Source organism: Phocoena phocoena, chromosome 19, assembly GCF_963924675.1.
Source record: "Phocoena phocoena chromosome 19, mPhoPho1.1, whole genome shotgun sequence".
NCBI lineage: Eukaryota > Metazoa > Chordata > Mammalia > Artiodactyla > Phocoenidae > Phocoena > Phocoena phocoena.
In genome coordinates this window covers 32,059,997-32,074,833 of record NC_089237.1, presented here as the reverse complement: position 1 = coordinate 32,074,833, position 14,837 = coordinate 32,059,997, and the positions used below count along the sequence as shown (strand labels likewise).

General features: G+C 40.6%; 1 protein-coding gene across 1 annotated transcript in view; it reads left to right on the top strand.

The window, feature by feature from the left end:
• The window catches only part of ANKFN1 (ankyrin repeat and fibronectin type III domain containing 1), a 155,045-nt gene that overhangs the window by 15,184 nt on the left and 125,024 nt on the right, over positions 1-14,837 (top strand). The window contains exons 2-3 of the mRNA XM_065897580.1: positions 985-1,186; positions 3,964-4,174. Coding sequence (XP_065753652.1) covers positions 1,001-1,186; positions 3,964-4,174 — 397 coding nt within the window. The 5' untranslated portion in view covers positions 985-1,000. The remainder of the gene's footprint in view (positions 1-984; positions 1,187-3,963; positions 4,175-14,837) is intronic.

Below are 14,837 nucleotides of genomic sequence, written 5' to 3'. Positions count from 1 at the left end.
GGCTAAGTGGCAATGGCAGCATTACCAATGGAAGACTCCACTGGATATTTGAGGGCAGGTGGTGGGAAGGCAGCTGCATGCTCCAGAGGCCTGGGTCCAATGCACCAGAGGCTGCACCAGGGGTGGAGACACCTTGCACATAACTGCCTTAGCCAATTATTTCATTCATACATTTGTTCATCCAATACACACATGCTAGGCAGCAACAGCCTTGGTAGCATCGATATTTCAATAGCAATACCCAACATAATGATGGACAGCCTTTGAAATCCATAGCTAACCTCCTGGAAATTGACCTCAGGTATGACGTTGGTGAGGACCCGTTTAGAGATTTGTGGAACAGCAGTCAAATACTACTTGGAGAATGCCAGTACTAAGTGTCCTGGAGGACACTATCTGAAGTATCTGGGGTGAGCAGGGATGAGCCTATCGGTACAAATTCCCCAAAGCTCTGGGCACTGCGATAGTCCAACAAATCTTGGACAACAGGCACAGTTTAACACTTTTGAGAGAAGGGGGATCTGCAGGAAACAACCACACTCTTTTATACACCCAACAGAAGACAGCATCTAGAGTATAAGTAGCAAAATTCCAATTATATATAGCCAAGAATAATTGAACAGACTCCCTGGGTTATAGAATTGAGATACTTCCTCCCAGTGGGACAGAGATCAAAAGATTTTTCATAGAGGCTCAAGTCATATATGTTTGTATGTAAATGCACATGTTTATATAGTAAATGGATGTTGTCATTTCATTCTTGCCACCAATTCGCTATGTGGCCATAAACAAGCTGCTTCCCTTCCCTGGGTTTCAGCTTCCTCATCTATAACATGAAAAAGCTGGATCTGATGATCTCTAAGGTCCCTTCCAGCTATAATATTTTATTAGGATTCCAGATGGTTACTGGGGATGATAAAATTTTTTGTCAACTTATAATTATGTTGTGTAAATTATTACGACATTAGATTTTTCTCCTCTTAGGAATTGCCGTGTGAAAATGACCCAACAAATGCAGAATTTACATCTTTCTCAGTCAAAAAAACATAGCGCCCCATCATCTCCCAGTGCTGCCAAACGCCTGTACCGGAACCTCTCTGAGAAACTGAAAGGGAGCCACTCTTCGTTTGATGAAGCCTCTTTTAGAACAAGAACTGACCGGCTGAGTCTCAGAAAGACTTCGGTGGTAATAAAACTCTTTATTTTCATCTTGGTTTGATTAGTGCAGTTGTGTTTGGATTTAAGGAGATACTACGATGATCCACGTTTACTCCAGAACCTGATGTTTGCAAGTTTATAAATGTTGAAAGTCAGGTAAGGTAGGAACTGCACATATATATGTTAGTCGAAGTTTAAGTGACTGTGAGATTTTCCCTTTCTTTTTCTTAATTTCTTTTCCTTTATTTCCCTTAGTTTTTCTTTCTCTAATAGACCAAAGAGCCCACAAAATAGCAGCTTGACAAATATGGAGTTTGAGATTAAATAGGCTTTCTGAGAGATCCAGTGTTCATTCAAATCCAGTGTTCATTCAAATATTGAATGAACAATGAACAATATTTTATTTACTTATTTGTAATGTATACCCCATATGCTTTCCAAAGGCATTCAAGACAGAATCCAGGCAAAAACAAAAAAAAATGCAAATGTATTATACAATGGTAAATAAATCAATAGCGATGGTGATTGTGGGGGACAGCAAGGGAGCAAGAAAGGGAAAAAGAAAGAAAGAAGGAAGGGGAGGAGGGTGGGAGGGAGGAAGGAAGGAAAAAAACTGGAAAAAGAAAATAGTGGGGATGGAAATAGAAATAGATATACCAAAAACCTAGGCAAATACAGTACCTAAAATTTATCATTACATTTACCTCTGAGTTCCTAGTCAGTCAAAGCAGAAGGGAAAGGACAATTGGTAATAGCATTCCATTAGCTAATAACTGCAAGTATACCAAATGAATATCTTCCTGTTGCTAAGTCCTCTGGCTTCTATAAGATGTCACAGTGAATTATGTAATGGAGAATAAAGAGTAGTACTGGGGATGTTATAAACATTCTCACATAGCAGTTTCTTATACTGCCCCTCAGTAGAAGCTGAGGGCATAATATTATCATGCTCAGCAAGGGTATTTCTGCAGGGGGTAATGGCACCATTTGTTTGAGCTTAAAACAGAAATGAGCCCTAGCCTTTCCAGATAGAAGCATACTAGAGTTTGCCAACAAAAGCATGGCGAAGGAAATGACTTAAGAGTGAGAGCAAGTATGGCACAGGAGAAATTAGACATACTAAGAATCACAAACAAATACACAACTGTGTTGTTTGGACAGGGCAGCATTTTAACTTTGCACTCATTTGTTTTCTAGTTTGTTTTCTCATTTCAAACTCATCTTCTGGGAGGGCTTGGATGTGGCTGAGTTACGGCCTAAGCATCAGAGGCTGTTCAGCTTAGCAGATTGTCGACAAAACACTTTTCGGTTCAGCAGACTGCCATGTAGCAAAGAGAGCTGCATATCAAACAGTTCTATCCCCTGGGTCCCCTCTGTCAAAACAAGCATTTGCATAATAGCTTTGTGTTTTCCTCCAATTTCATTCATGTGTTACGCACTCAGCTATGTCGACCTGTAGCCTTTGAATGGGAGAATTGATTTTTGATGAGACTAAAAATAAAACCTGCCTACCTAAACATGTGGTTACTGAAGACCTTCCACATTTTAACCAGGCAACCACTATGCTAGCTCAGGACCATTGGTATTTCAACATGTTTAAACACCTGGCAACTCTTGAAGAAGATACCAGATAAATGTATGAATAGTATATGTGTTGCTCTTATCCCATGAGCTACAGAAATATGTATTTGAGAGAATTCTAAAGCTTTTCTCCTTTGCTTACTATTAATCCCCTGAAAGAACTTTTCAAAGGAAAGATACTGTCTTTAGCTATTCTCTTCTATAGGTGATTTGTATCCTATGAATATTCAACTTTTGGCCCTCTCAGGCCCTAAAAGCAATTGCCACCCATTCACTGAAACCTTCCCTGGACACCACCTCTTGAGCCCCTCACCTGAGGTCTCAGAAATGCCAGGTATTCAGTGGCTGGGGCTCAGGGTTGAGAAAGTGTAGAGGTTAGTATAAAGGAGTCTAGGAGTTAGGGAGTCAGGCAGTGTGGACCTACTAGAGATTTGTAAATAAGGAAGGGACATGTAGCAGTGTAAATTTTAGAAAGACTACTCGTATCAATATGGAGTAGGGATGGAGGAGACTAAGACTAGCAACAGGTAGGTCAGTGCCATGATCTGGTAACAGTCTGAGAAACAGTCAAAACACGGGGACGGAAAGGGAGGGTATGAGTTTGAGAAACAGAGAAAGTGTATTCCAAGCTAGTCATAATTTAAATTACCTGTGCTGTGTTATCTATGCCAGCGTTTTCCAAACTGTGTTTGGTAGAACCTTATTCCAGGACAGTTAAAACAAATATAATGAAAAATATGTTCTGTGAAAAAATATTTGAAACAGGTCATATTTCTCACCTATTAGAGAGTCATAATTGCATGTTAAAATTACTAAAGGGCTTGAGGGGTCTTACAATAAAATAATGCAGTAACTTGGTTTAATCTAATGTTTACCAAATTCATTTGACCACATGCTACTTTCTTCATAGAACACCTTATGACGGCCTACTGAACAGTATTCCACAGAAGACTGGTTTGAGAAAAACTGATGTTTGCTCTTATCTATAGACTGTATTCTATATTGTCTCAATGCATCTAAACGTACAGATCTTTTCAATGTTCATTAAAAAAGATGGAGGGAGGGTCCAACAGTGTTTACTTTGGAGACCTTGGAATAAATAGCAGTTATACCACTTATAAGTGGGAATGCAGTCACTGAAGCAGTCCCTAAAATTCAAAACAGCTAGGCCATGAAGACAAGCTGGTCTATGAAATTGTGCGAACCTGCTTCATGCTTTTCCAGAACTTCCAGGGCAATGAAGCCATGTTTGAAGCAGTTGAACAGCAAGACATGGATGCTGTGCAGATCCTCCTGTATCAGTACACGTCGGAAGAACTAGATCTCAACACACCTAACAGTGAGGGACTGACACCTCTGGATATTGCCATCATGACCAACAATGTGCCCATTGCTAGGATTCTTCTGAGAACAGGGGCCCAAGAAAGTCCACACTGTAAGTAAACTCAAGAATAAAACATGTACTGTTAAGGCCAGACCGCAGCTTTATGCCACCGAAATAGCCATTGCTGGCCCTTAGAATGAATGGTTGACTAAGCATAGGCTCTGAAATCCTTTACGTGTTTTCATGAACTTTCATGCAAACAGTGATAGTGTTTATCAGTCTAGGCATCAAGTTACGTTCTAAATAGAATACACAGAATGTTATTGAAAAGGAACCTCAAAGGAACTTCCTCGTAAGAATTGAATGCAAGTTTTAAGATATGTGAAAGACTCCAAGTGAGGCTATAGCACAGGGCATATACATAGAAAAAAGAATGAGATAGAAAAGAGAATGAGTATGTGTGTGTTAATGTCTTTCTGTCCATAGTCAATATGGTGGTTCCATTCATTCATTCAACAAACAGTGAGGAAAGGGCATGTTCTAAGTACTAGGAATGCAGTGGTGAACAAGACAAAAATCTCTACGCTCAAAGAACTTACGTACTAGGGGAGTAGATTTCCAACAATCAAGTAAACAGATAAATTAATATATAAATTCAAATAGTGATATATAAATTCAAATAGTGATAAATACTATGAAGAAAATAAAGTGAATGAATGGGTGGAGATTGATGGAGTGGGGACTATTTTAATAGAGTTGGGCAAGAAAAGCCTCTCTAATGCAGTGACATTTGAGCCTAGTCCTAGGCAATATCAAGGAATGAGCTATGAGAAGATATGGGGTCAAATTTTAGGCAGAGTGAATGGCAAACAGAAAGGTTCTGGGGCAAGTAGGAAAGAGACTGCCATATCTGAAGAACAAGAAGGCCGGTGTGGCTAAAGCAAAATGAACATAGGGGAGAGTGATGGCTGAGGCACAAGTCACAGGGACCAGATCATACAGGAGCAGATTAGCCAAGGTGAGAAGTTTCACTTTGAGTTTAAGTGTGATGGGGAGACAGTGAAACAGTTTAAGCAGATGAAAGACATATTCTGGGGACTTCCCTGGCAGTCCAGTGGTTAGGACTCGGTGCCGTAACTGCTGGGGCCCAGGTTCAATCCTTGGTCAGGGAACTAAGATCCTACAAGCTGCGTGGCATGGGAAAGAAAGAAGGAGGGAGGGAGGGAGGGAGGAAGACATATTCTGCTTTATATTTTAAAAGATCACTACAGGGCTTCCCTGGTGGCGCAGTGGTTGAGAGTCAGCCTGCCGACGCAGGGGACCCGGGTTCGTGCCCCGGTCCGGGAAGATCCCACATGCCGCAGAGCAGCTGGGCCTGTGAGCCATGGCCGCTGGGCCTGTGCGTCCGGAGCCTGTGCTCCGCAGCAGGAGAGGCCACAGCAGTGAGAGGCCCGCGCACCACAAAAAAAAATAAATAAATAAAAATTAAAAAATAAAAGATCACTACAGCCGTCTGTGGAGAATACACAGTGGTTAGGGCAACTGTGAAACTGTGAAAACCAATTAAGAGGCTATTCTAATGGTCCAGGAGACAGATGCCAGTTGCTTGGACTAGCACCGTAGTGACATTGGTGGTGACATTGATGGTGAGCAGCGGTGGAATTCTGAATGTACTTTTTAACGGCTTTATTGAGATATAATTCACATGCCATACAATTCACTCACTTATCGTGTACAATTCAATGGTTCTTAGTATATGCACAGACTTGTGCAACCATCACCACAGTCAATTTTAGACCGTTTTCATCACCCCAAAAGAAACCCCATACCCTTCGGCTATCTCACCCCAACCTCTCCACTCCTCCCAGCCTTGGGCAACCACGAATCTACTTTCTGTTTCTATAGATATGCCTCTTCTGGAGATTTCATATAATCAGAATCCCATCGTATGTGGTCTTTTGTGAATGGCTTCTTTCTGGATGTATTTTGAAGTAGAGCTGATAGTACTTACCACAGGGAACTGCTCTCAGGTCATAGACCCCGCCCAGGAGTGGATGGGATAAAATCATATAGCCCTTGCCCTGTGCCAGGCACTATTCTGAGCACTTTACATGTATTGACTCCTTTAATCCTCACACAACGTTCTGAGGGAGGCACTCATGTTCCCTTAGGTGCAAACTCTCTGACCCAATGACCACAATGGCTCTGAGCCACAGTTTTTATGTTTCCTGAAAGAAAAAAGTAAACTCATCAAATTGTTAGTTTCACTAATACTGATTCACTCACTTCCAAGTGGTGAGACCCAGAAGGCTGACAGAGAAGCGAGCAAATATATAATTAGAGGTCACATCTCTGCTCCTAAATTTCATAAACCCCTGCCACCCAAAAACTAGGTACAGAGGCAGAACCTTGTATCATAAAACTCTTTATTTTAAAAATGCTAAACTCACCACGTCCATGTCAAAAAGAATGAGGACTTGGGTTCAGTAGCATTGGGGCTCTTCAATAAGAGCTCCAGCATCAAAGTGCTGCTTCTTTTTAGTGGAACTGGAGGATTTGGAGGGATGGGCAAATAAGGATGGAAGAAATCACAAAGGTTTATTTGCTGCCTTCCAATTTATGTTGCAATAACGTCTGTCCTAAAGATGCAGTGAGAGAGCGGCGGAGAGAGAATCAAGGGGTCTGAACATAGAGAATGCAGACTGAGCCCCATTCTATAGGAACAAGGAGACCATTCATCCAGATGTTGCCTGCACTGAGCTGGATGAAACATTAGTCTTACTTACCTGAGACGCTGCAAAGAATTTCTGCATTTTCCATGAAACCAGTAATACTCCCAATCTCCCCAATCCCCCTTGTGCATAATTAAATCTCCATAAAATAACCCAAGTACTAAATATTTAGTTAAACGGAAAGCAAATTCATTCAAAAGATCCCTGGTTTTTCTCAATCCCTGTGGGATGGTAACCACATTACCATCACAAACTTGTAAAGGACAGTGAGAGAGAAACCCAGGTTTTAGCTTCTAGGAAATATGACACCTAAGTCACCTTGGCCACCCAAAAAGTTAAAGAGATAGGATCACGTAGAGACTCCCACATGTGTAAAAATGGCAAAGGACTATTGATTGAGAACCTGTGAAATCTCCACATACATTATCTCCAGTTTTCACACTAGCCCTTCAGGATGATGTTATTAACTCCATCTTGACGAAGAGGAATTCGTGACTCTGAGGGGTTTAGTGACTGACCAAAGGTCACACATCTAGCGAATGAATAGGGATGTCAAGGATTCAAGTCCAAGTGTGTGAGATACCACGCCTGGAATCCTGCTGTGTGAACTCACTGTCTTTCCAAATAACTAATAAAGAAGGCTGTGGCCACCGGGCCCCTGTACCTTTCCCTTTGTGCCTTTGCTAAAACCCTGTGGTGTATTTCTTTGTGCTGTCCTATGAGCTGAGATGCCATTCCTGTTGAAAAGAGGCAGGATAGAAGAACACAGTCTGTTTTTAAGGAATTTTTAATTCACTTTATGTATCAAGTACCAGAGAAATCAAATTGTTTCTGTGCATGAGTATGAGCCAGCCCATGAGAAAAACCAGAGTCTCCCAGCTAGAACCAGATAAGCAAGCACCCACTGCAAACTGATCCCCAGAAGCTGCAGAGGCAGGATAGGAGAATGAGGTCTTAAGTTCTTAGAGTATTTTACACATTGCAAAAATGCTTTTGCTTGCGTCATCTCACTTGATCCTGACCACTGGCTTGTGAGATGAGAGTCAGTTTGCTCGTTTTGATCAACGAGGAAACTGAAATAAAGACAAATAATTCATCCAGTGCTCCAAAGCTAATAAGTGGTGGACCCATGATTTGAACCCAGATCTTCTGTATTGTTTTGGTATTTGTGGGAAAGCATTAGCACACTCACTGTCACACTGCAGATGTTCAATCCCTTCCTTCCCTGACTCCATCTGTCCTCTTCTAATGCCTGTTAAATATTTCAGGATTTCTAATAGGGTAAATTTTCTGTCTTCCCTTCCCCTGTGTGTTCCCTTCTGAAAACAGCCCAATACTCTTTTCAGTATGCCAACCAAAGATCCTGACGTAACTCAGAAGAAAGTCCTCTGTAATTCTCTCCTTTCGTAACAGGAATCACAAAGACACAGATACGTTTAGGGATTTACCTTCTAAGCCACTGGTCAGGCATGTCTTCTGGGCTTTAGCCCCTGAAATCATAGAGCTATATGAAGGTGTTCTGAATAAACATGGCTTGAAATTCAACCATGTACATTTCCTTATTCATAAGGAAAGTTCCAGAAGTGGCCACCCAAATTTGCACACTGCCTCAAATTTAAATATACACAGAGGGCTTCCCTGGTGGCGCAGTGGTTGAGAGTCCACCTGCCGATGCAGGGGACACGGGATCGTGCCCCGGTCCGGGAAGATCCCACATGCCGCGGAGCAGCTGGGCCCGTGAGCCATGGCCGCTGAGCCTGCGCGTCCGGAGCCTGTGCTCCGCAACGGGAGAGGCCACAACAGTGAGAGGCCCGCGTACCGCAAAAAAAAATAAAAATAAAAATAAATTAAATATACACAGAACCTCAGCCTGCTCATTAGATGAATCTACTATCTTTATTCGGCAACTTTTTTCTGTTCCTCCCACCTTTAGGTAAGCAGCACAAAGTAATATTCATTCCTTCTAGGAGAAAACATTAGCCATTGTTGAAGTAGAATCCCACATACGTGTGCCAAGCTCAGGAAACAGGCCCAGAATCTAAAAGGACTAGCGCTAGGAAAGTTAATGTACAAAGGTACTACAGGATACCTGGGGGCTATACTTTTGATTTTTTTCATCCATTCGGTATCCCATTTGCCATAACTCATACTCAGTTGAACAACAGCTGAGAAAGACTTGCTCCATAACTGAAAGTCCCTCGTCATAAACCCCTCCCTTATTCTAACTCACATCCTGCCTCCACCCTCGAATCACACTTCAACAGTCTCCAGGACGAATACACCAAATCATCAATGAGGTCCTTGCCTTTCTGAGGCTGCTATCTATTTGGCATCATTTCGGCTCTATAAACAGTAACCGTAAAGAAACTAGTTCTTTTTGGATACCTACCGCGTGCAAATCTGGTCACTCACACGGATGTTATCTCATCTTTTGACCCCAAAACCTGGCACATATGTAGGTGCTGATAAATTTTCCGTTGAAATTTCAGTTGAATTTTAAGTCCTGCCTAATACTGCTGGGAACTGCAGGTACTGAATTTTAGCACACACACACACACACACACACACACACACACGTGTACAGTGCACTTGCACACACAATGTATGAAGAAAACTTTGTCTTCAAGTAAGTTACACTGTGGGGAACCTGCTGTTGTTGCCGTTATTGAGTTTTCCAGGCATTGTTTTGAACTTTGGTTGCAGACGTAGCCTGACTGTTTTTATTTCTACACCGATTAATAATATGGCAGAACGCTCCTCATTTTTAGTCTTTCTGCCCTTTCCTATAGCTGCATTCTCCCTTCTCTCTAGACCCTTTCCTCTCTCTCTCTCTGCAATCCTTTGTGAACCCCTCTCTCTCACTTTCCCTTGGATACTGCCTGTGGAACTAAGAAATGTCTCCCAGAATTAATTATGTTCGGTTACTTCATAAAATATGATCGCAGAGTAGCTGTCAGCCGAGTGTGGTGCAGACACCAATGTTACAATTTTGGCAGACTGGTCAGGATGCACCACTATTTCTGCAGTAGTCAAGGGTCCGTGTTGGCGCTGGGACTGGTTCAGGGCACGTCTAAGAGGTGTGACTATAAACTAATGAGGCTGGCTTTATGTAAACAAACACACCAGAAAGTCTACAATCCACTCGAATGTTATCCTTTAAGAGGGTCCACATGGGAGACCCCACACTTGCTCCAACAGTGCTGCCATTGCTCTAAACGCTTTTGGGTTTGTCCTCAGAGCCAGTTTATGAGAAAATCTGACTCATTGCTTAGAGTCACATCTGATTTTTGTTCCAAAACAGCATTGCTCAGCGTCATCACCCTCCATGTTCACCAGTCGTGGTTTCCGATGATTTAGAGAGGTTTCCTGAAATCAAATCCACCTTCAAAAGACAAAGATTTGCAAGCATTAAGACTACGTAAAGAACAAGCCTTAGGCGGGTTGCTAGAATGCATCCCCAGATGTTTTTATCTGCTTCATGAAAATAGGTGTAAAAATCCTCACCCTGACTTACAAACTTGCTCCTTCTCAAACCTCATCTCAGACTGCTCACCCCTCACCCGTGATGCCCCAGCCTCCATTCCATTCCTTGAACACTCCTCACTATCTTATTAGAAGGCCTTTGGACTGCTATTCCCTATGCTTGAAATGATCAAGTGCTTTTAATCTCGATCATTACTCGGTCTAACTCCTTCTTAACATTTCACCTTAAATGTCACATCTTCAAGAGAGTCTTTCTTTGGCCACCAAATCCAAAGTCTAAAGTCACTTTCTAATCACATCACTTTTCGTTTTCTGCATAGCGCTGAAATCACTGTATGATATTCTTCTCCAGGTTTTGATTTCCTTATTTTCTCTCTCCCCTGTGTTAGAATGTAAACTCCACAAGAGCAAAATTTGCCTCACGTGTCCCTGTATCCCCAGCAAACAGAAGGCGCTCAAAAACTGTGTGTTTAATTGAACTGAATAAATGCCAAGCCTACTTTCACTTGTTTTGAAGGGTGTGAATATATTACTAATTTTGAAGGGAATGATTTTAGTAAATATCAAGTGAATTTATCTCTTTTTGTTTGTTTCCAAATAATTATTTAGACGTCAGGTGGCCATAGCCTAAGTTCCAGTCACTTGCTCTTCAAGAGCTGATAACTGTCTTTTCATTCTTTTATTTTTAAATTTTAAATATACGTGCAACACAGAATATATTCTCCTTGCCAAAAATTAAAACATATAAAGTTTAAAGATACCTTTGTTGGCCCACCCAACACATACATGTGCACATGCACCCACTCACCATGGAGGTTCCTGTCCCTCAATTCTGCCAACATAACCATTGCTATCCTCTAAAGGCATGATTGAGCCAGAGGATCCACTGCCAAGCCTACTCAGAGTGACTGCTGGTGAGACCTGTGTCCCTTCCTGCATGGGCCTCTCCATAGGGCTGTTCCTTAACATGGCAGTTGGCTTCCCAGAGCAAATGATTTAAGAAAGACACAGAGACCAACCAAGATGGAATCAACAGTCTCTTTTATAACCTAATATCAGAGGTGATATATTATCATTTTTGCTGAATCTTGTTATCTCGATGACCAACATAGATCAGCCCTGGCGCAGGGTGTGAAAACTAAGAGACAGAGATCACTAGGGGCCCTCTTGAAGGCTGGCTACTCCACTACCTATCTAAGATGGTTGAGAATTAAATGTAATAGGTTTAAAACATTTCCCTGGCACATTGTAAATGGTCAAAAAGATTGTTAGCCAATATAACTTGCAGAAACGAAATAAAACAAACCCAAGATTTTCTGGTGGAGAATTTAAATATTTTACCCATCTGTTGTATAGTGTTGTGGAAACACTGTCCAATATAGGCACTTTTTGAAGTTTGTAGGATTTTATGTTCTAAAACTATACTAACATAGACATATGACTGTTGGTACTTGAAATGTGTCCAGTCCAAATTAAAATGTGTTTTAAATGTAAAACTTACACTGAATTTTCAAGACTTAAGTACCAAAAAATATACAAAATATCTAATTAATAATTTTATACTGATTGCATGTTGAAATGATAATGTTTGGATCTGTTAATTAAAATATGTTACGCAAATTAATTTCACCTATTTCTTTTTGCTTTCTTAATGTCACTACTAGCCAATTTTAAGTGATGTGACTCACACTGTATTTCTATTGGACAGCATCGAAAAATCAGCAGAAGATACAGCTACCTTATTTCATATTTAAACTCCCTATGATGTCATTGGGTAATCTGCTTTGGATTTTCTAAATAATTTCTTCAAGTGTTTTGTGTGTTTGTTTCAGAGAAAATGTCCATTTGCCCCCCTGGAGCTGGGGGGACCTGGGCAGCAAGTCCCTTTCTATGTCAATGGCTCTGGCTTCTTAAAGAGCAACAATTACAACTTAAACTGTATAATATGGACTTCGTGAATCCACATTCTGCTGAAAATAGCAGAGAAAAACATTCCAGAGCCCTATGTCCAGGGTGTAATGAGTTCTAGGAGAAGAAAGTTCACAGTAATTAAAACGAAACACTTCATCTCCAAATCACTAAAACCTTTCGGAAACCACACTCTAAGTCCTTGGGAAAACCTGAAAATAAGACAACAGGTTGAGGCCCAGGTGAAACCAAAGTGAATTTTGAGCCTTGAACCTTATCAAGACAGGTAAACTGCGACTTACGCTTTGAGTTTTTGAATTAAAAAACATTTAATTATTAAAATACCTCCATATTATTTCTTTTGACATTCCTAGCTGAAAACAAGTCAGTTGTGAGGTTGTTAGGAGGTTGTCATTTATGATCGGCAAAGATAAATATTATTAACTGCTATTTTTGGTTGCCCAGAGGATGTTGGCTTATAATCAAGGGTTATACCTAAGTGACCTTGTTTTCTCCTTTGAAATAACAGGGTTGAAATTGACATGACTTCGTATATAATATATTTCTGGATGGTGGCTAGAACAGAAAATTTTTATCTGGGGCAAGAGATTTTTTTTTGTATGGAAGAACACAGAGCCATTTTATCAAAACAAGTATTTGATTTATTTTTGTGTGCCTCTTAAAAATATAACACAGACTAATAGGTTTAATAATAATAATACAAACCTCTACTAATTGATAGTCTTCTATGTAAGATTATCACAAGGCCGCCTTGGTGAACAGTGACTTCCCCTCATGAAGGAAATCATACAGGGCCAAAGGTACTATAGGAAGAGGCACTTAAGGCTGATTGTAAGGATCCTTCTAACACTGAGGTTAAATGATTGTCTTGGTGCCCCATATGTCTCATCAATGAAAACAAGGAAAGTGCCAATAACAATAGAAAAGTTGTTGCTACATTGCAAAATGGCATATCATTAGTAATGGGCAAAGGTATTTCTTTAAGCAAGTCAAATGAATTGCTCCCTAAAAGCCTCAGTTAAAAATTAAAATTAGTTTACATTTTACCCTCATTATATTTTTCAAGCTTTAAGCAATTATCAACTAGGGCCAAATTCACCAATTGCAGGGCAAAGGCAAAATACAGAAATGTAAGGATAGTAAGTAGTTGGCAATCAGTAGGTTAGATTTTTTTTTTAAGTTTTTTTTTTATGTGGACCATTTTTTAAAGTCTCCTGAATTTGTTACAATATTGCTTCTGTTTTATGTTTTTGGTTTTTTGGCCATGAGGCACGTGGGATCTTAGCTCTCTGTCCAGGCACTGAACCCGCACCCCCTGCCTTGTAAGGCGAAGTCAACCACTGGACCGCCAGGGAAGTCCAACAGGTTAGATTCTAATGGTGAAGAAAATCCACTTGGTCTGATTATTATTTATCTGAGGATTTAAACAGTAGCCATAATTGTATTCTTTGGACACCAAGTTGCTGCCCCTCCCCCCACTCCCACCCTGTAGTTAATTAGCTGGGCAGGTCTTCTAACAAATGCCCACTCAGAAACACTGGGTGGTAGAAATGCTGTTGATAATTAAACACCACAATAGCACGGAGCCTATTTCAGGAGCCGCCAAGTGGTCTTGCCCCAGCCGGACAGCTCACCACACACTCACAGACCCTCTATTGTGCTGCCTATGGCTGCCCAGAGGGATAGCTGCTTGCCTGGAGAAGGGATCAACTGCAGTAAGAGTGAAAAGACCAAACCTTGCAAACAGATACAGGAGTTCTGGACTCAAAATATCCAGAGGGTAGAAGTGAAAAGAGAATGGACCCAAGGAAAAGGGAAGTGGATGGACAGGAAAATTAATCACAAAATTGACATTAACCTTTCTAGTTTCTATATCCAAACAGCCAACCAAAATGAGTTCACCAATCGTGTGCCAAATAGATAGCAATTAGAACACTGCAATACATAAAGAATAGGTTAATTTGCGTTCCATTTAGGTTTAGAGGAAGTTCACTAAATTTAAGGTTTTTGAGGAAACCTTGGATCATCACCCCACTTCCCTGGGTATCAGTTTCTTTACCTTTAAAAATAAGGGGGTTGAAAAGGTTCTCATTCTGGGGTGGAAAAAATAGGAATGGGGCTCCCCAAACAATCTCCAAGGTGTCAAAAACTTAACCAACACATCATTACTCAAGATAAAATTACAAATTCTAATATGATTATCATATTTACTTGATTTTCCTTAAAACATTAATCCAGTTTGTTAGGTCTGATTATCTAATACTGAAGAGATGCTTCTATTGGTAGTTATATAGGTCACTATTAATAGGGAGAAAAATGATTACTTTAAGTCAGCTGATTTGGCAGTCAATAAAGAAAATCCTTCAAAAGAGAGTGTTCTATTAAACTATTTTAAAATCCATAGGATGAAAATAATAAAAGGTTTGCTTGGTGAAATGGTTTGAAACCATTGGCTCAGTTAGTGCCTCTCCAACTCGTGCATGGAATTACTTCTAACAGAAGCAAGTGAGTAGGTATACTCCCAGGGGCATCTGGGAACTTAGCCTGGGGGAAAAAAAAGAGAGGGAGAGATCTATAAACTTTCTTTTTTTATCTTCATTTTTTAGGAAAATGTTCCATTCTTCTCCATG